This window comes from Argopecten irradians, chromosome 4, assembly GCF_041381155.1.
Source record: "Argopecten irradians isolate NY chromosome 4, Ai_NY, whole genome shotgun sequence".
NCBI lineage: Eukaryota > Metazoa > Mollusca > Bivalvia > Pectinida > Pectinidae > Argopecten > Argopecten irradians.
In genome coordinates, this window is record NC_091137.1 from 35,765,006 (window position 1) to 35,787,258 (window position 22,253).

The 22,253-nt window shown below is 33.3% G+C and overlaps 2 protein-coding genes and 1 long non-coding RNA gene across 3 annotated transcripts; 2 read left to right on the forward strand and 1 right to left on the reverse strand.

Moving 5' to 3' along the window:
• Positions 1 to 94: 94 nt before the first annotated feature.
• Positions 95 to 12,946, forward strand: LOC138321474 (target of rapamycin complex 2 subunit MAPKAP1-like). The gene is made up of 12 exons (XM_069265200.1): positions 95 to 194; positions 1,568 to 1,799; positions 2,504 to 2,601; positions 3,581 to 3,694; positions 4,005 to 4,162; positions 4,775 to 4,944; positions 5,411 to 5,587; positions 6,390 to 6,499; positions 7,142 to 7,249; positions 7,345 to 7,479; positions 8,670 to 8,801; positions 9,089 to 12,946. The coding sequence occupies exons 2-12, from the start codon at positions 1,663 to 1,665 to the stop codon at positions 9,298 to 9,300; spliced, it is 1,551 nt and encodes a 516-aa protein (XP_069121301.1). The 5' UTR covers positions 95 to 194; positions 1,568 to 1,662; the 3' UTR covers positions 9,301 to 12,946.
• LOC138321479 (uncharacterized) lies at positions 5,994 to 12,147 on the reverse strand. Its single transcript, XR_011208338.1, has 3 exons — positions 12,055 to 12,147; positions 7,102 to 7,301; positions 5,994 to 6,468 (listed from the first exon to the last, which is right to left on the reverse strand). It is a non-coding gene; the product is annotated as an uncharacterized lncRNA (long non-coding RNA).
• Positions 12,947 to 13,718: 772 nt separating the features above from the next.
• Positions 13,719 to 21,066, forward strand: LOC138321477 (uncharacterized). Its single transcript, XM_069265204.1, has 3 exons — positions 13,719 to 13,964; positions 19,900 to 20,020; positions 20,594 to 21,066. Exons 1-3 carry the CDS (start codon positions 13,868 to 13,870, stop codon positions 20,892 to 20,894), a joined length of 519 nt encoding a protein of 172 aa, XP_069121305.1. The 5' UTR covers positions 13,719 to 13,867; the 3' UTR covers positions 20,895 to 21,066.
• The last annotated feature ends 1,187 nt before the right edge of the window (positions 21,067 to 22,253 follow it).

Below are 22,253 nucleotides of genomic sequence, written 5' to 3' on the forward strand. Positions count from 1 at the left end.
TTTTTTTGTTCGTGCACAGAAATTATTTATAGAAATACAGTACGGTTACTAAATGTCACACTATTCCGGAAAAAAAATATTCGACATTAATTTTATATTGAACATTAATTTTATATTGACTGTCCGGTTTCCGGTGATATAATTCTTACACCCAACTATCATTACTGTGGAATGAAATCAGTGGAAATTGAAAGGTAAGCTAATTAATTTTCTTAGTGTAATATGACTGAAGGTAAGGCCTTTAAGGGCGCAGCAATGCAAGAGGTTTTAATATGAATCATGCACGGCATAGGAAGAGAGAAGCTCTACTTGTTTATTTTATTTTCTATTTTATGTAGCTAGAAGACATAATTTAGAATTAAAGGACACACTTTAAACTATAGAAGTATATGATGTAATAATTATCTAGCATAAACTCAAAGAAATGAACTCAAAGATTCGGATTTCTCTGTGTCGATTCAAGTGCTGCATTTGTTGGCGTTATGTGACGTCATGATTCCCTGTGCTCATCTTCGCTTTGGTGGATATTTCGACTGCATGTGATTCCTCAAATGTTTTCCGCTGAGCTGCCTCCAATTTTACTATGAGATAGCTATAGCGCAGGGGTGTAGAGATCGTTAGTGATCAGAACTCCTGGAGTATCGAGGATGGAATGAAGGCAGCTCAGGAAAAACATAACTGAACAAACCAATCACATGCCTGCTGAGACACTGATTTAGTGATTAAAGATTACAATGAGTGCCTTAACTTAATATAGTGTCAAAGCTGGCCCTTTATTTATTTTATTAGCCAATACATGTCTAGCTACTGTTGTAGCGGAAAAGATATCACCTTTATAAGAGGGACCTTGCAGTAGCGGAAAACTCAGTCAGAAGGTGATATCTTTTCCGCTACAACAGTTGCTACTACATGTCATAATCTACAAAAGTATATAAACTACATTTTTGTTATGAATGAAGCATCCTCGGTACTCCAGGGGTTCCGATCACTTACGATCTCTACACCCCTGGACTATCTCATAGTAAAACTGGAGACAACAGAACAGGTAAAATACTGTGGTCGACTGTGTGGCTTTGATGTTAGGCATCGCTCTGTCTGGAGTCTTCAAATCTTCGCTGGCCTGTGATTCCTCAAATGTTTTCCGCTGAGCTGCCTCCAATTTTACTATGAGATAGCTATAGCGCAGGGGTGTAGAGATCGTTAGTGATCAGAACTCCTGGAGTATCGAGGATGGAATGAAGGCAGCTCAGGAAAAAATAACTGAACAAACCAATCACATGCCTGCTGAGACACTGTTTAAAGATTACAATGAGTGCCTTAACTTAATATAGTGTCAAAGCTGGCCCTTTATTTATTTTTTTATTGTGTGTCCATGAATCAATACAGAACAGTGAATAAGATGAATGTACAAACCAAGGTTCATATTATTTAGCTGTATTTTTGACAGAATGATCCAGAGAAAATCACATTGATATCCAGGCAGACTATATATAGCTAACAAATCTAAATTAAATAAGCCTTAAACAAATTTTAATGTTTTTATACATACATGTACTTATAATTTCAGATTGGACTATATATTATACACTGGAAAATTGAAGAGTGCATGTGAGCTCTGCTTGTTAAATCAGTATCACTGTGTAGAAAGTTTTATCAGTCAGCATGGCAATGATGGATGATGCTGGCTTTCTGATTACGCACATCAGGAACTGCTTCATCACCAGCGATGACACAGGAATGTGTGAAATTGTCTTAGAGACTGATGAAAATGACAATTTTGAAAGGAAACAACCCAACAGGTAATGGTTTATTTTACCACACTAGTATATTTTCAAGTTTTATAATGTTCATATATATTTGCAACTCCTGTATTCCAATTTTCATACCATGTAGCTTTCATTATTGCAAGAATAAGGATCATTGTTTTTAATAAATGATTATGAAGAATTGAAGGTTCAAGTTTTATATACTTAAAGGCCCATTACCTTTCCGCAGCAAAATATAAAGGTTTCTTAAGAAACGTTAATAACATCAGAAAATGCATACCGATAACCTAAAATAAGGTTACGACACCAAACATGTGCAAGATTTCATGCGTAATATATGAAAACAGTGGAGAGTCAATTCGCTGTTTTGCCGTCTGGTGCAGTGATAGTCAACTACCGCGCGGTATTTAGGAAGAAGGCGGGAAACATAATACGACCCGCGTTATGAAAATAAACATTTTATTTATTTCAATCAAATCGTTCAGAAGGTGATGATAAAGTAGTATTAACGGTAAGTAAATAAATTTTAAGACTCTACAAAATTATCGATCTTGTTTTTACATTCCCATTTTAAAAATTAAAGCCGTTTCGGAAAGGTAGTGGGCCTTTAAGGTAATAAATGCAATGTAAACATTTGAAGTTTATTTCTAATAAGTCTTGGATTTTGTTTAACAAAAATGATCTTGATTTACTGAACATACTGCAATGACATAATCAATAAATTCTCGACCTGTTAGATCTGACCCATCCAGTGCTGATGATAGTGGAATGGAATCCTCAGACATGGAGCTATCCTCGGGGTCCTATGACATCATGCCTGACATGGGATACCCAGGTATGTTTGTCATATATTCATTATATGTTACAATCTTTAAAGATGCTCCACCGCTGACAAATGGTATTATTTCGCTATAAATAACAGGAGCGGATGATGTAGTATTATTTTTCAGTTACAAAAGCTAGCTACATAACGCCATTACCACCATTGATCATGAGAAGTTTTGAGCTTTTAATTTTAAAAAATATTAAAAATAATTAATCGCATACTGGAAAAAAATCTGTGGCACTATGTAATATGGAATGAAGTACTGATTGGCTTGCACATGCATCAAAAGCAACAGAATTTATTTTATAATATTTTTTGTGTTAAGTAGACATATATATATACACGATTGAACATGAATTATTGTTCAAATGATGAGTATCGTTTATGCTTTGTCGGCAGTGGAGCATCTTTTAGCAATATATTTAAACAGGAGTTTATAGGGGGTCAAACCTGCCTTTGTGACCACCTGTATATAAAGACCACCTTAATATGACAGGTTTGACTGTAGTTGTATTGTGAAACCTATTTGACGAATGGTATAGTACTTACATTGTATTATCATATAAATAAGTTAGAAATCTGTTGGTTGATTTGTAGCTCACCTGGCCCAAAGGGCCGGTGAGCTTATGTCATGGCGCGGCGTCCGTCCGTCTGTCTGTCAACATTTCCTTTAAATCGCTACTAGTCATAGAGTTCTGCATGGATTGTAACCAAATTTGGCAACAAACATCCTTGGGGAAAGGGAAACAGAATTTTTATAAATTTTGGCTCTGACCCCTGGGGGCAGAAGGGATGTGGCCCAATAGGTGAATTATAGGTAAATATTCAAATTCCTTCAAAAAAGCAACAATGAACCTGTATCCAGAACATTTCTTGGCATTACAAACCAGGTGAGCGATACAGTCCCTCTGGGCCTTTTGTTTCTGTGTTCTGTTGCAACTTTATTTGGAAGTATATAAATTTTCTGTTGAAAATTATTTTACATCAGGTCACAGATTGAGGTCAAACACTGCACAGAGATTAGAGCGCATGAAGAAAGAAAAAAGAAGTCAGAGGAAAGTTAAGAACATACCATGGAGGGATGCAGCAATGAATTATAATGGTATTGATTATTCTGAATGCTCACATCCTTTCATTAAAATATGTTTTCACTTTGATGGTATAATTTGTTTCAAAGAGCGCAATAAAACTGTTTCTAAATGTTTCTATTTGTTTAATTGTTCTACATTTTAAAAAGTAATTACAATTTGACACCTTTTATGCTGTGCTTTGTGATTCTGGAAAATGCATGCATTTTCAATTGTATTTTTATTTTATATGACAACATTTAAAATAATATCATTATCATCACTGCTAAGAGAAATGAATAATACTGAGATATGTGGTAAGATTTGTTTTTAATTTAATGTCAGTGGAAGATCGAGGCCATTTGTTTGAGAAGAAGTCACTGTCAGAGAATGCAGAATCTCCAATTTCCGTACCCAAACAATCAAGACTTACAGAACAACTAGGGATGTCTTCAAGTGATATGGACAATCCCTTTCTTGATTATCTCAAGTTTGATGGGAGGGTATATCATTTTCTATGAAATTACATCACTACTTTTCTTTTTAAAGTTTTAATGTTTTTGGAGTTCTGAACTTGAAGATTTTTTCATTTTGGTTTGTTGATAACAGATTTATAATCCAAGTCTGGTTTTTACTTTTGATGCAAAATGTCAGTTCTTTAAAGTTATATATGCTGTATCTGGGCAAACATTTTGACATGTTATGTTTTCTTCAATAATTTATTCTATTGCAATTAATAAGTTTTGATGAATCAAGTTGCGAAAATCGTTCAAATCGATAGACAAACTTGTATGATGCATTATAAGAATTAGCTATTATACAAAATCCTGGTAACTTTTGGTAGTGAATTACATATTAAAAGCTCATCTTGATTCGGATGAATGAAAAATACGGCACATATAACTTTAAAATGACTTAAAACTTCATCTTTTCTATTGGTAGATATTTCATTTTGATGATGGATGCTAACTTGTTTTGATTGGATTATCTCCCCTAATATGTAGATAATGTGGATTATCTCCCCTATAATTTTATGTAGATAATGGTTGACCTAATATACCTCTCCCTTCTAAATAGATATTTTATGAGTTTATATGCCCTTATACCCTTGACAGGCCAGTGCTGGTGTTCACTCCAGGAAGATTGACATATTCCTGACAATGGCTGGGCCAGCTGATCGGCCCTACCCCATGCCAGTTGTGTGTGTAGTTACAGCCAAGATACAGGAACTCATCGGTCTCATCTGCTGGCAGTATACAAATGAGGGCAGGGAGCCAAAACTTAAGTATGTATTTTGTCACTGTCTTACAGTGTTTGTTTCCATGTTAATGCTGGCAATATAAGAAGTCTGAATAATTTTTTTCTAAGGAATTCAACTTAAGGGTGCTGTAGCTAGCATTCAGGAATAGGATAGTTAAATTATCTCCAAAAATTAAACGTACCATAAAACACATTTATAAAAAAACAAATTTACAATAATTTAAGTAATTTTCGTTCCTCACCAAGGTTCCTTTAATATATTTGTCATGCAAATGAATGTGGATAACAAACTGCATGTATGCTTATAATAAAGTAATTTTGTTAGTCCCCAGAGGCTTGTAAAAACATGTTTTACTGTATAATAAATATCATATTTAGGTATAATAAATATCATATAATTGAAAACCCATTTTTATGATTATTTTATGTTAATTTTTATAAATGTTATTTATCTTAAGTGTCAGATATGTATTATATTGACTTCTGAATAGTGAGAACATTGAGATGTATTCCCTACATATTGCTGAAGATGACGGTGAGGTCGATATGGATTTCCCTAGCCTCGACCAACGGGAACCTGTGTCAAAATTCGGTTTTGCTAAGCTGGCATTAGTAGAAAAAAACATACCGACCCAAACTATGTCGAAGGCTTCTCTTGTAGTTACAGTGTAAGTATAGAAAGATCAACAGTTATAATACAGCTCCTATTTATATAGTACTTACTGAAAAAAGAAATGATTAAGAAATTGTATCGATTTAAAGCATGAAAGAGCTAATATTTTTTTTATATTTTTTTGCTAGTAAAGAAACAAATGAACAATCAAATTTTTTTAGTTGAGATTGCACGGATAGGCATACATTCTGATCTATCAGATTGACTTACTGCACTTCATTGTACTTCCTCAAGGGAAGTAACTCTATCAGAATGGCGGGAATATAATAGTAAATCTTCCATAAAATTGGATTGTACTTAAAGATATGCTAAAAGGTTTGCTTGCAGCCAAAACATGTAGTGCTTCAAATAAAACAGAAACTTTTGAATGACACAAGTTCAATTTACATGTAACGCAGACATTTTGAAAGTTGAAATAAATGACTGGACATTCGGACCTGCAAGGACTGTGAGTAAGCCAGGCCGAACATTAATGTGAATTTTTGAAGTAAACATCACTTCCTGTTATTGGTATCCAGGCAGCTGTTTCATGATTATCTTATGCAGGTTATGTTTTTGTCAGGTTCGGCACCTGCAAAATACTTATTGACGCCATGATATTTCTACTGACATCCGGTACTCAATAATTGCCAGACGGGCGGGTCCGGACTGGATTTTAAAATAGGTGGTTCGAGTCAAATTTTGCCGAACATATCCGTCGGATTCACAAATTTTGCGATGTCTGGTAACAAGGTTTTGTTGCATGTTACTAAGATTGGTAATAAAGTATTTAATCACAGATTATGATTTGTTTGTAGGTATGTGCCACATCGGGGTTTCAACAAATTCCAGATGGAAGGTATGGATATTCCTATGAAGGATATCCTACAGCGAGTCCTGAAGAGAAGGAAGGTGAAAATTAGACCAGGTAATACACAGATACAGGCTAGACATATGAGTTGACCTAGTCCAACACACCTCAATGGATTAATTAGTCATACAATAGCATGCCTCGGATTAATACAATATTTTGTGCTTTAGTCTAGAATAAACTTATGGACCAAGGAAGTAATCCTATTACCATGTAGACAAAATATATTGTTGAATTTCGTGGCAGTCTGTCCCTTTATCAAGACATATATAAAACAAACACAATCACATGATATACAGTAGAATTAACAATAAAATGTACAAGAAGATAAGTAATATAAGCGGAATGAGATAAACCTTTCACCAGCTGTCCCTCAAAGATCAGGTTATCTTTAGACAACATCACATTAATTGTCGCTATGTACTCAAAATAGTTTGTACATATAACATATTATTTTATAATTTTTCACACCTATTACGTATACCCTGTTATATATTTATGTATTAAACTGAAAATGCAAATTCCTAGTCCCAGGATCAATCTCAAGTCTATGATTAGCCAATCAAAAACACTAACATTTTGTAATGTTATCTGTGATAAAACTAGATAGTATAAGAACTCATTTATGATCTTTGGACAAGCATACTGGTGTCTTTTACCTTGATGTAACACTGATGATGAGATGATAAACTTTTACAGGTCAGAGTTACAATCTAGAGAAACAGACAGAACCAGGAGTCGCTGTGGATCTAGACGCTACGCTGGCAAACATGGACACTATGGAATTCTGTCTTGTTAGGCAGCACAGTAAGTTGGACTGGTTGAATATGGTGCTTGATTTTCTGATTATCTTGTAAAGCTAAAATATAAAACATTATTACAACCTCTGTTGATCATTTCAGGTACGAGGGGTGAGGAGGTGCAGGAAGAGGAGGGGGATATGTCTGGTATGGCTGAATCTCTCACCAGTCACCAGTATAAAAGTTACATCGTCAGTCTGGTTCATAAACTTAGAGCAAATACAGAAGTTCAGCTTGGTATGTTCTACTAATATTAGATTAGATATTAGGGATAAATTTATCATTTCCCGCAATGAAAATTACAATTTTAGTGACAATTTTCTTTTTGCATTTACCTGTATGTACTAAAAATTAGGCTGAAACGATTAGTTATTTTTGTATTCGATTATTCGTCACATGTAATCGATTACTAATCGATTAATCGATTGAATTGAAGGCCTATAGTGTGTCACTACTGACTACTGAAAACGTCCGTCATGTTATGTTATCAACTAATAATAACACCAACTGTATATGACAGAGGACATGCCTTATATAATATAAGCCTACCAACAAATAAGAATAGATTTATTGACAAAACAAACGTATTTTATCCCAAATAAGCTCTGAATTCCTTTCCTGTAATGTCTTCCGTAACATCGTTTAAATCAAGTCTGCTAACCCGCTGTTTTGACGTGACTTTCACACGTACGACTAATCAACCAAATCTGGATCGCCACAGAGCGATATGACCAAATTTCGTCAATGAATTTTTTTATTTCCGTGATCAAAAAAAAAAAAAAATTACAACTCTTATCTTCAATTAGATATGAACAAAACATTTTAATGATAAACAATCCAATAGTAAAATTAAAGTTCAAGATTATGCTCCTTCGCTCCCGAGCGTCGCGCGATCTGCCTCCGTGACGTAACAACATGGAGTCGATTGCTAGTGAAAATTGGCGAACAGCGTGTTGCAAGCTTTCTCTTGACATCCACTTTTTCATTGATTAATGACTTTAATTATGCTTGTTGAGTTCAAAACATGTACAAAAGAGATGAAACAGTCGGATTAGCCAATGTGTTTAGTCAGCTTACAATGCACTTGCTATCATGTTACGATTAACGATTATAAATTTTATCGATATCAGCGATTAGCTTCAATAATCTAATCGCTCGATTATTCGACTAATCGTTTCAGCCCTACAAAATTATGAAGGAAATTAATGTGATTATCATCAAGACAGTTAGCCTTATATCAATTTAAAAGATCCAATATCTCTGAAATTGAACATCTTGACTGTGATCAATTATAATGCGTAACAAATAACTTTTGTTAAAAGAGTAATTTTATCATGTATAAAAGAGATAACTGTATATTGAAAATCAAACAGTATAATTGTTTATTATTTTATAAAAAGTTGTTGATAAAGATGATGTTATTGTAGGGGTTAGCGGAGAAAAGGTGGAGATCGACCCTGTGGCCAGTAAGGGTACAGGACGTATATTCCGACAGAAGGCCGTCACTTATGACGCAGACAGTATAGCTTCCTGCGACATCATAGAGGAAAAAGTCACAGGTAAATTTTAAGTGTTGTTTAAAGAATAAATTCTAGGCAAAAAGATAGACACATTATCATGACAATGTGTTATATGGTACAAATCAAATTCAATTTTTAAGTAGATGATTCCAGGTCTATTTTGAATAAATGATATAGTTTGTGCCATGTTATTATTAAAATTTTTATGAAGTTTTTATATTGAAACCAAGGTTATTGTATATAATTATGTACCGAACGAAAAACAAAATGATGTATATATTTGAATAAATATTTTTTTATTAAAACAATTTTTTTTTGGGCTTCAGGAAAATGTATATTTCGACTGACACATTTGAGTAACCATGACTACAAACATCACGACTTTGAGGCAGACTCAGAGACTGCCATGGAAATAGTGTCAAAACTTAAAAACATTTTAGAACTAAGAATTAGCCCAGCTAGGAAGGAATACATGGCGGCACAAACTCGCAAGCTACTCAAGAAAAGAGATTCTCTAAAAATTTCATCATTATCTTAGCGGGAGAATGGGACTTTTGTAAGAAAGTGAAGTGGAAAATTTGAAATGCATGTGATATTGTGATCTATACAATGTATATTTGATAGCATTATATTGTATTTGTGAACTTGGTCAGTCAGTGTGTGCTTTTAAAATGTATTGTAGTTGAACATATACATGTACACTTTGTAGCATGGTATACTTGGATTGTTGTTATTATAGAAGATAATGTTTGTACAAAGATTTATGATGAATAATAGGACACAAATGCCCATTTTATATCGTGAGATTTGAGTGTGAGTATTTTCATGTATTTGAATAATTCATTCAGAATTTGTTCAAAAGATGTTGATAAGGTGTGTCTTATTGCAATGAATACAAGAATGAATCTGCGTTAAATGATCACAAATCATACATGTGTATGACTGTCCAAAAGTTTTTCTTATTCTTTATGAAATCTTGATGCTTGTCACAGTATATTCTATCACATTATTCAACTGTATTTTTGTCTCAAAGTTTACAAGATGATTTTGTGTCATTTCATATTTGAAAAAATGTTGATCTAGCATGGAATGGTGTGGAAAAACTATGAGAAATCTTAAAGAATAAAGCTGGGCAGGTATTTATAAGGAACTTAGATGGCCTTGGTGTAATACAGTTCAGGAAGTCGTCATTCAAGCGCCAGTCAGAATGATAGAGGCATAATTTTACAAATTAGAAATGCCTTATAATTTATTTAAAAGTAACTGCCATTGTTGTACAAATTCACTTTACACTTAACTTCTAGTCTGAGTATGTGTTCTTTATTCAACCAAGATGAAGTAAATAGGTCGTCATTTGTTGCTCGGCCATAAATGACCTAAGTTGTCGATGGGCCGTAAAACACAAACATTTGTTGCTCAATTGATATCAGAATTTCCAGTTAGATTAACGAGTTGTCATTTTGCGCATGATTCTGGAAGTTGGAAATTAAGAAGTGCAATTTATTCAAAGTTGCTGGACAGTGAATGCTTGCTGGAAAGGCACCAAATATTATAGTTATTTATGAATAAATTGCTCGATATATGTGTCCATATTCATGCATGTCTTCTGTTTTTAAATTCAAGCCCAACATATGGAAATTTGCTATAAAATCATAAGAATCAATTTGATTTTTAAAAACATATACATATCTTTTGATTTCTTTTTTCTAGAAATTGCTAGCATATGTTAGAACAGAGACCTATTGATTTAAGATTAATCTGACCTATTTTTTACACGAAATTGAGACATAAATTCACCGGAAGACATTTTCCTTTAAAGTGTACAATGTACATATTGTCCAAACTTCAGAATTGGCATTTCGGTACAGGTGGATATATAGGAAGTATATACTCTGTAGTCTTTTCGAATGTTACTTTATCGTCAATTAAAATGTTCATGCAGGTAGTTGAGTGAAACGTTGTGAACACTGTGTTTGTATGTTTGGTAAAGTGATTAATATTACCAGTCTACATGTACTTGTATTTGGAGTCAATGTCAATAAAGGGGAATAAAAATGATATAAAAATGAAGTGAAAAAGATCTTGGATGTGGTATTTACAAGATTTCAGTATATAAGGATAACGGTAAACATTGAAAATGTTTTTATTAAAGGTGTACTGACTATGAAGCAGACGACAATCCCGTCACCAGATGTAGGTAACCTATATTGTGTGTATATGTTGAGGCCTAGGTCATGCTTATTTTATAATGCCTTGGTTGTAAAGCTGAAGTGTTGTTCGTCAGAATATGCAGAGGGCATGTATCACTCACCTGTCTTGTAAAGTCTAGCAATGCTAGGCATATAGTCTTAAGTGTTTATTTCCGCAACAATGTTTAAAAACTGTTTATTTCACATTATAGGGCCCTGTCCCACCTGCCTTAGGAGGCCAGGACCAAGATTAACAAAAATTCCGTTCCATGTCCCATGTATGTTTCTAGCCAAATTTGGTTACAATCTATGCACAATTATGTGAGTAATAGGAAACGTATTGTAGAAATTTAAAATTAAAGAAAATATTGACCGACGTCGAGAAATGACGTACGCTCCCTAGATCTTGGTTTGTTTGTTTGTTTGAGTTTTACGGCCCATCGACAACTAAGGTCATTTAGGGCCAAACTACAAGTCGTGCATTAATATCAGGATAAAAGATCACGGTAAGAAAAAGCAGGTAAGGACTAAAACACATATTGTAAACGTTTATTTGATAAAAAAAGAAGGTTTGCATGGGATAAAATAGTTTTGGCTAAAACACATGAGAAAACTCATGCACAAAGTTGATGAAACGATGAAATGTTGAGTTGATACGATGATATGATATGATCTTGGACCGGGTGAGCTAGAATGACTATCACTTTCAGTTTACATCTGCTGCATACGCAAGTGAGGCAGGTGATAGAATAAGTCGCACACAGTAATTATATTGTTAGACATATATTTGAACACGGGAGACAAGATTATATGTTCTTTGGTCTGATTTGGATTTTTGCTTGATTTTCTGCAAGTACATTAACCTTGAATTTAATTATTGTTCGGACCTTATTATCTGACTTCTTTCAACACCCGAAATGCACAATGCCGTATATTCTGCAACGTCATGTATACCAAACGAAAGAAATGCGTCTATGGCCAGGCCAACCAATTAAACTTAGTTCAATGCCCATATTTACGTTTGATAACATGAAATGTAACTTAAACATTTGATATTTAAACATTGACATGAAACTTGATGATTTACCTCCCCAAAAGCATACCTGTAAGCGAGTAGAAATCTAGGGATAATATATCCCTGGTTTTGAATAAAGCGCATTCAATTACCGCCATGTTCAGTGACTTCGGGCTTTGTCGGATTCCGAATCGTATCACGTGGCTGACGTTCGACACGACCTGCACGTGGTGAGCCATGCCAGGTAACTAGCGCAAACGCATATGTGTTTGTTTACGTTTTCCATCTGGCTGATATGAGCAAATAATGCTGATATATGTCCACAGATTAAGTATTTGAAACATTGCCGTAAAATATTGTGAGTTTCAAATACATGTATTGTAACGTGCGAGCATTATTTTCTTTGTAGAGTCTGCTGAGGTCGACCACATGTTTTAATTATGAAAAACTGTTGACATTTTCTCTTGGTTTCACAACTCTCGTTTTACTTCGAGATTGTCGCGACGATGTTCGGAAGCGTTCGGAATGATTCGGCACCTTTCGAGCCGAATTTTCACGTGTACACATTAAAAAGAGTGTTTACTTTTATAATTGAAAATACTTCCAGTGCTGCAAATTTATAAAAATGGTAAAGTTAGAAAGTTTAAAACTCAGACAGACGGATAAAAATATGTATAACACTTAAACAGTTTTTCACTATGACAAAAAGAGCGAAAGTTATAGACCATACAACTCTAATAAATGAGTTGTGAACTAAGAATCCGCCAATAAGCACACATTTTGCTTGAAGAGGAAACTCCTTAAGTTGGCCTTGATAGGTTGATTAATACCTTTTAAGTTGATTTGTAAAAGCAGAAATACACGTGACAACCAAACCAAGGTCAGGGGAACTGGGTGATCGTGAGATTTTCGTTAATTATAAGTTATCCAAAAAAATTGCAAAAGAAATTTTTTTATGCATCCTCCATCTTGTCAAATAAACAACAAAAATAGATTAGTGTGAAATGGCCCCCGGATGATGACATTTAATATTACATATAAGATATCATAAATAAATAAATAAATAAATAAATAAATAAGATGTCATACTGACTAAGGCATACAAGTGGTCTAAGGTATGGTTTACAAAAATCTGCCACAAAACCAAGGTGTTAAAAACATCTAGGATTCCCCACAAAAAATAATGATATCAATGAATATAACTGACTACGTAAAGTCAAATGAGTAATGAACTGAAATGACGTCATGGTACGTAAGTATATGATGTCATTGATTAAATCAACAAGACATGATACCACAACACGTTCCTGAAATCTTTCTTTTACTCATACTGACATTTGCAGCTTTAATTAGATGCCCAAGGAAATATTTAACTAGGTTTTTACACAGGTGTTTCTTTATAAATAATTTATATAATTATATCACAAACGACCGTGTTCGTAAAACAGTTTAGAATGACGTTTCGAGTGCAAATGTTTTATAACGAAAGAAAAGATATCATGATACAAATGAATTCAGCCATTCGGAAAAATACTCTTGACGTTAAAGTAAAAACTCGCGTGTATACAATGATGTTAGTGTTTGAGACTATTAATAAGGCTGACCATTAACACTGACCTCTGGTCGTGTACCGCACACACATCAAGGTGCGTTATCCCCGCGAGCTGCTTGGCCGTTCAGATGAGAGTTGCAGCCAAGCCTCACACGATGAAATACTTTGTTTATGCAGACAAACATTAATAAACCTTACTAACCTATATATTGTAGGTATCCACGCCCAAGTCACATAGGTCCCCATAAACAAGAAATATATCATTTTATATAAATCTATAAAAGTCAGCGTGGCCAGGAAAATGTCCTTTTTTGTCCTTTAACACCGTAGAATCAGACGTTTCAATACTATGGCGTTGTCTAGGATACTTTTCCTACTTGGAGTACTAGTACTTCCTCTTATCAACGCATACTGCTTCACTCGTTCAGGGCGGATTGACGAAACAGGTATGATATAACACGAGTCTTAGTTATAATATGTTATTGTCATCTCTGCGACGGTGAGTCGCAAATGCAAAAGAATGGTGTTACTTTTCCAGCGGGGATACAGCGGCGAACCCTTTATAACTTTACACCGAGAAAAATGTTGAATGTGCAGTAATTGTTTGTAGTTTGAGAATTAATCTTTGGGCTGTAAATGTAATATTGTTCCCTAGTAGATAACACTGTCTTTTATTTAATTTTTTTGTCATGGAAACCAGATAAAAAACATTGACTTGCAGATACATAAAGTACATTATACTAGATTGTCGTCATGAAAACTTTTTAGTCGATTGTATTTGATAAACATATACTGTGAACTCAATATTACAATGCATATTTGTTTCCATGCTTTTATATTATTTTATACCGAAAAAATGTGTTAACCTTCCTTCCATATGTTAAATGTATTTTGCCTATGAAAGTATTAAATTGATCAGTGATTCATGATATATGTTGCTATTTAAATGCATAAATGGAATAAATTCATACTTGAAACATACCACGCAAAAAATAGACACGTTTTTTTTCTATTACTGTACATTTTTGATTAAAACAGCTGATAAAGAAGAGGGATACTATTGGATACAGGGTATCTTTTATTTGACATATTAGTCGCTTAAATATGTATTGAATATGTGACAAATGAGATTTTCTTTCATTTCAATTGATCAAAATAAATAGCTACTACATGTAGGTTGCAAAATCATGTTTATTTTTTTTTTCGAAATACGTCTATGTAAATAAAACTTTCCATATCTTTCTGCGGGTCAAACCTCTCGCGAGTTGGATAGAAAAAATAAATTTTAGCGAATTAAAAACAATTAGCGATTTTGCTTCAAGGTGCATATAATTTAACCGATGTATTTCACGGATGAAAATTTCGCGATCCCGTCAATGATCCACGAAATTGTGAAATATAATCCCCGTGAATACACCCGGCTGTACATATCTGTTGTTCTCATTTACCAATAGATAGACCTGCATATTAACACGGGGAAAATCACGGCTTATTTAATATACATCATAACATTTACGATTTATAATATTTCATATTGATTGATTTATGATTATGAAAAGAATATAATCCATAAAGCTAGCTTCATTATAATCTTTTAGGAATAATATAACGTAGTATATCGTAGACAAAGACATGAAGAGGTAAGCGTGTGGATTTGATTTAGTAATAAATAATTTCGTGAGGTAGTGGCTATTAATGTAAATGCATCGCCTAACTCTTCTAATCCGAATTAGCTTATTACAGAGTTATCTGCACTTGCGGGTAGGTATTGATTGTGACGTTATGTGTTTGCGAGCGTAACGTCATACGTTTCGGAGAAAACCACGTGAATTGCGCTCACAAAATAATGTCGTAACAATAGATACCTACCCGCAAGGGAGCTAACTCTGTAATATGCAAAGACGGAATAGTTAAAGCAATCTCAGACTCCTCCTGTCTTACTTAAGCCGCTTCGATTTCTCGCAACAAAAAAGCACAGACTCTAGCTATAGTCACGCCGTTATGTAACTTAATCCTAATAAATTATAATAAAATAAAATTTAGTCTTTTGCTGTTTCGACAGGTCGGATCATGCAAAATACTACTATTAGTACGTGTTTCATGTCAAAATAAACATTATGGCAATGAAACGAGTTTATATAAAATCTTTCAAAGATTCTAGTTTTTTCTTATATATCATTTCTCTACAAATATGCAAGCAAACTATATAAATATTTTTTATACCAACACTACTATGTTTTACTTGCATTGTCAGCTTTAAATAAACTACTTTTATACTGTATCAAATTGCATTGATAATATTTTTTTTCTAAATTTCCGCATGTCGTTTACTACATCTATCAGAGAATGATAATAAAATGGAAATTCAACGCGATTGCAATGCCGACTTTTCAAGTATTTTGGTTTTGACAAACTTAATTTTGTTAACGATTTCGAGAGCATTTTTATAAGCAGAGACGTGAAACTTTCACATTCTTTTCTTTCCCTTCATACCTTTAGGGCTCCTTGACTCATACGATATACCTTAACTGATGCGCACATGGTCCATTATACTGTATATATGTTAACACTACCAAGATACTGTGATCAACACTACATTGAAAATAGCTGTTTTAATAATGTTCTTTACATCATCACTACATTGACAACAGCTGCTTTACACTTTTTATCTTCATGACAACGAGGACTTCTTTTTTACAGTTAAATACCCTAATATGTACTTAATGTCATAACCATTTCAAAGAAAACAACTCCTTTAGGGGATAAAATAGATAATTTGTCTTTATTTAGATCTTGCTGAATCTGATCACTGACAGTCACGCTTGGTTGAACTTTGGTTATGTAATAAACATGTTTACTGTAAAGCTGGTAATTTTCTTAGGATTGGTGTTTTTACAATATCGTGGGATACTGGAAAATTCTATTTTATCCGCGAAGCAATCAACATGAAATAAAGCATGTGTAATGTACTTATTTAACGTATTGCGAAATTTTAATTAATTGCGATTTTTTACCTTTGAAATAAGCCAGCTATACCGGTACATGTACGTGTACAGTATTTATGAATAAGTAAGGCGACAATACACATTCAATACCTAATTATATGTATGATACAAACTGTATGTTATACATGAACATAAATGTTTAACATGCATGAAAAAAACTCGCTATACTTAGTTTGACAAACTGCGAGAAAGCAATAGAACATACAGAGACAGTATTTTTTATTTTGGATATATGTATTGAAGTAGTATTTGTTATGTAGATGTATTATCTGCACCCAGTACTTGGATCTGCTTTGTGTTTACCTGTATACCATGACATTGTTTTAACCTGTAATTACCTGGACAGTCAGCAATGTTGACGATGTTACTAAGAATCGTCAGAACTACGTTCACGCAAACACTTTTAGAATCAAAGTTGATCTAACACCTTCCAGTTTATATATGCAATATTCTGAACTGTTGATACCTAGATTAATGTACGTGTGTATTTCGCAAACCATTTAATCCATATAGACTCGTTGTTTAAAAATGAATAATTTGTTATTTGGGACACCGAAAATCAAATTGGATTCTGAATATAAAGAGTGAAGTTGGATTTTCATTCTATACCTTTATAGATTATGTAATCATTGCGCTGAATTCTGATTTAATTTGTTAAACCTCAAACTATCACCATAATGGCTATGTAAATAATACTCAGAAATTGAATTTAGCGCAGCATTTTCGGCGCGAAAAGATTACAGCTAAAGTACTACGCTTACAGTAGAAGGATGAATTTGAATAGAATTTTATGACATGGTGATAAAACACAGAAAATATTTGTATGTACATATACATGTCCACTGAATAGTATTTCCGAAGACTTGTTGAACCCACTAGAATTTCTTCTTCTTCAAAGCGAATGAACGTTATCATAAATAATAATTATTCTAATCGTGTTTCTAATACCTCAATATATAAGCCCTCTTGTAATAATCATGGTCACGTAACTAAACAGAAACAAATTTTAAGTCATAATTTTTAAAACTCTTCTATATCTTAATAAAAACAGTCTATGATGGGTCTAACAACTTAAGTTCTAAAGCTAAATTACGCAATACCCAAGCCTCATATAGTCTCGTCTATCCGAGAGGCAAAAGAAAAATATATTTGTAAGCGCCCATCATCCTTAGTCTATTCCGCCTGGTAAATGGTGGCATATTGCCAAATCAGTTATGAATCTAAAATCCACAAATGAAACTGATGCCTAATGGATAATAAATGGATAATTGAAATTATTACTATTCATCCTGATTTTATTAAAGTTGTTTATAATTATCTGAAGAAACCAATGCGTATAATATTTAAACCCATTTCTAGCGGTATTCAAATGCAAACATTCCAATGTACTCCAGTTTATAAAGGCAAAGGTCTACGATCTGATCTATTGAATTTTCGACCAGTCTCCGTTACTTCTATTTTTAGTAAAATATTAATTAGGAAACATTGCTTTCAATTAATGATATAATAACAACATTCCGGGTTTTAGCTTCAGCTATTTTTTCATTTATTGAATACATATGACACAATTGACATTTGGAAAGAGGTATCTAATAAAACACCATTCAGTTCACATGGCACTTTTGCACTAACAAATTTGTGTAATTAATTTTATCATTCTGCCAGTGTTGTCAAGCATCAAGGTGACATGGTACGCCCCATAAATGAACGACTTCCTTTTTATAAATAAGATTACTTTGAGTTAGCACATATACTAATGTCAAAGGTTTTGAAACTTAGATTAACTGTATTTTGAAAATCAGCTGAATCCTATGGATTCAGTATTGAACGAGAGGATAATTTGGTCTTTGTACTTGTACACCGAAAAAATGCAGTCTGAATATAAAGACTCAAGTTTGATTTATAAATCGATATTTTGAAATTTGCTCTATTTTTTTTTAAAAAACAAAGATAAATCGAAAAAAGTAAATTAGCTCACAAAAAGAACATTTATGTTGATGTCGACGAAACAACTTACGATAATGGTATAGACTAACCATGACGTTTTCAGCTAACACGACCGTACATCCATGTCATTTGTAATTAAGACATTGACGATTGACGGAACTATTCATGTTTGGCATCAAATATCGACAAAAAAGAACGTCATTCTTGCAGAGAACAGGCCATTTGTTTATGACGTCACTAATGCATGGCTTTTATTTTTGGTCAATCACTTAATAAATAAAGCTTGATTGTAAAGAGCATTTCCATCGCTTTAAAAATTAACTTCGTCAGCTCACGAAGAAACTATGACGTTTGACGTTGCTTCTGATTGGCTAATATAATGGCTATTAAATTCACAGAAGAAAAAGAAGTCTCTAGATGAATTTGGAAATTTGAAGAGAGTATCAAGTACAATGTAGTAAATTGAATCAATATGAACGTACATATTATAGCATTATCACATTTTAGCGCAAATGTGCTCTTGGACAGGTTCGCACAATGATGAAATCATGCGATCACCATTATGGTTATGCAAACAAGATACACAAAATGTCATCACAATCAAATTCTAGCTCAGAGTTTCTTGCGCAAAATGCACTGAAATATAATTACCGCTAACATGTCTACGTTTGCAGTATAAAGATAAATTTGAATAGAGAATTCAACACAAAAATCTCATTAAAATAAAAAAAAATATTCGAGTTTTAATGAGACTGACAATTTTTAAAACCAAATGAAAATTAATGTTACAATAAAATGTAAACTCTATAATGAACTTTTCTTTGTTTTCATACTAAATATTGCTTTCTGATTGGCCAATACGTTTTTGCATATCGCGACAATAGAGAAATTGACGATGCATATATATTTTCGATAGAATTATCACTAGAATGGTACAATTAAACATAATTTATTTTATCAAATAGATTATAAAATTAATTATAAGCATTGATTTCACTTATTTTTAATTTCATCGGGGTATAAATTAATTTTGTTTGCTACGCGGATTCACAGTTTGCAAACAATTGCTTTTTCATACCATAATGAATTGAACAAATAGTGATATCAATGCTTCAATGCAGATATTCAAGTCAGCAATGAAGAAGCTATTGTGCATTTTATTGTAACACCACTTCGATCAGTTAAATGCTTTACTGTATATTATGTGTATCTAAGTTCCTTCTTTCCTAAATGAATTACGGTATCAGTAAATCGTATTGTCAATGAAACCATGCCGTGCTAGAAATGTATTCTCCATGACAATATGACTGTAAATGTCCATTAATAAGTAAATATATCGCCATTTTGACTACATGAAGATTCATTGTGGCAAAACGTGTGATCTTTCACTGACCTGTAACATAACTAAGTGTTTTGTTTTTGCCCGCAGTGTCCGGCAGGCAGATCCCAGTGTGTGAATATAATGGACTCGACCTCTTGGACGGGTCATCATTCAGGACAGCCGCGTGTATGGACTGTAAATGTACCAATGGCCTCATACAGTGCTGTGGGTAAGTGGCCAGTTATAATATCGTTCCTTTCAAACATTGACACAAAGTGTTACGCCCCTATTGTGTCCGACATTAAACCGTTATTAATGATTTTGTGACATTGTTATGAACAACTAAAATTGTTCATCTAACGAACCCTTAAATAAATTATCAATTAAAGAAAATAAAAGTAATTTAAATTTCATAGTTAACGCTTATCAAACATTTTCCATTTTTACGTTCTTGTTCCTGACTGTGAAAATTGTATCTTCATCCAATCTAACATGTTTCTCTTACGATTTGAATAAGTTACTCGGTTCGGAATGTGTAAATGATATTTGAAATATTAGATTAAAACAGGGAAGGATGTAAATGTCTTTACCTTACATCAAATACATTAACTATACACATACTATATATGTATATGTACATGTATATAGAATCCTCAGAACTGACCATATTTGTTGGACAGGCCAAAACTAAATGAACATATAAAGCAAATAGAATAAGTAAAAAGGGACTGTCAATCTATCACCGATAAGTATTTATGCTGTGTTGTACGTATATATTTTGTCATAAATTTGGTTGTTGAAGGTTTGGTGTTCAGAACGAAACAACATACGCCCCGCCGTCATGTACCGTGATATCTGACGGATGTGAACCACTTTTGGTGTTGAAAAGTAACCAGACCCTGGACTGCTATACTGGACGACCAATCAAAAACAGAATCCCACAGACTGGTAGTCCAGGAAACAATAATCCACAGTTTCCCGGATTCTCAAATTATCCGTTTCCCATGTTCTATAATCCACAGTTTTACCCGGGAAACCAGCAAAGACAGGACAATTCGCTTAGCAACCTGTTATTGCTAAAGCGTCTTGCTGAAGGGATGTGATGGAATTGAATAGATTACATTCTTGTTAACAATATCGTTGACATCAACAGGAATGAACATTTCAAATGTTTACATATTTTCATATTGTTTTCTCTATTTTTATCAAGTATTCTTTAATAACGTGTATAATCTTTTAATGTGAAAAACGAAATAAATATTCTTTAAATAGAAACATGACTTTGTCGTGGTTATTAGCCCCCCGCAAGTTGAAGTATACTGGTATTACAATAACCATTTCTAGATGTCTGTATGACGTCCGAGCGTTATGTCCGGACAACTCTTCCTAACCTACTGTATCAATTTTCAATGATACTTAACAGTTATGTTGAGGACCATGTGGCGATGTGAAAGAAGGCTTTAATTTCAAAACATTGTTGTTGCTATGCTAACCAGATAACTCATTAGTCTTTGATTTTGGATTATTTTCATTGTTAATTTGTTCAGACCTGGTCAATTAATGCATCATACCGATGCCTATTATTTTACACATCATATATCGGTTATCATGCTATCTGAATAAAAAGAGAAACTTATAACCACTCCTTGTGATAAGAGGATCTGACAACATCCCATTATTACGTAATAATAAGGATTTGTATTTCAATCAGATTGGATTACCATGAAATCAGAAGCATCTGATTTGTAAAACAATGATATGGTCCGATTCAGTTGAATCTTATTTGTATATGGGATATCAAAGGATGACCGATACAATGGTTACATTTTCCAAATTTCTTTTGGATGCCATGGTAACCAAGTTACTGTGTTTTAGACGGGTTTTATGAAATGTATCTACTTCGTTCAAACTCAATTAATTTATGTACATTCTACATAATATATGTATAATTGACTTATCACGTGTTTCAATATTTACATAGTAACGATTACTTTGAAAGCATAATAAAAGTTTTTATTCTGCATATGGTTGTCTTGGTTAACACATAATATACCAAATTTGTGTTGCTTTCAGTAATTTGTCGCATTTATTTATCAGAGGTTTCACAATTTTCTATTATTTTAATGCAGTTTTGTTTGCACAGATTAATGGTCGTCTTTAAAACTAATGTCGGGTTCTGGAAAATAAATTGCTCCTCTTAAAGAAGCTCCACCGCCGACGGACCATAAACGATACTCATCATTTGAACTATAATTGGTGTTTAATCGTGTATATATGTACATGTATGTCTGATTAACACACACACACAGATAATATGAAATAATTTAGTTTGCCTTTGGTGCATGCGCAATCAGTACTTCATCACATATAGGATATTGTGCAACGGATTTTTTTTCGGTATGCGATTAATTAGTTTTAGTATTATTATCTTGAAATGGAATTAGAAGCTCAAACATTTCAAT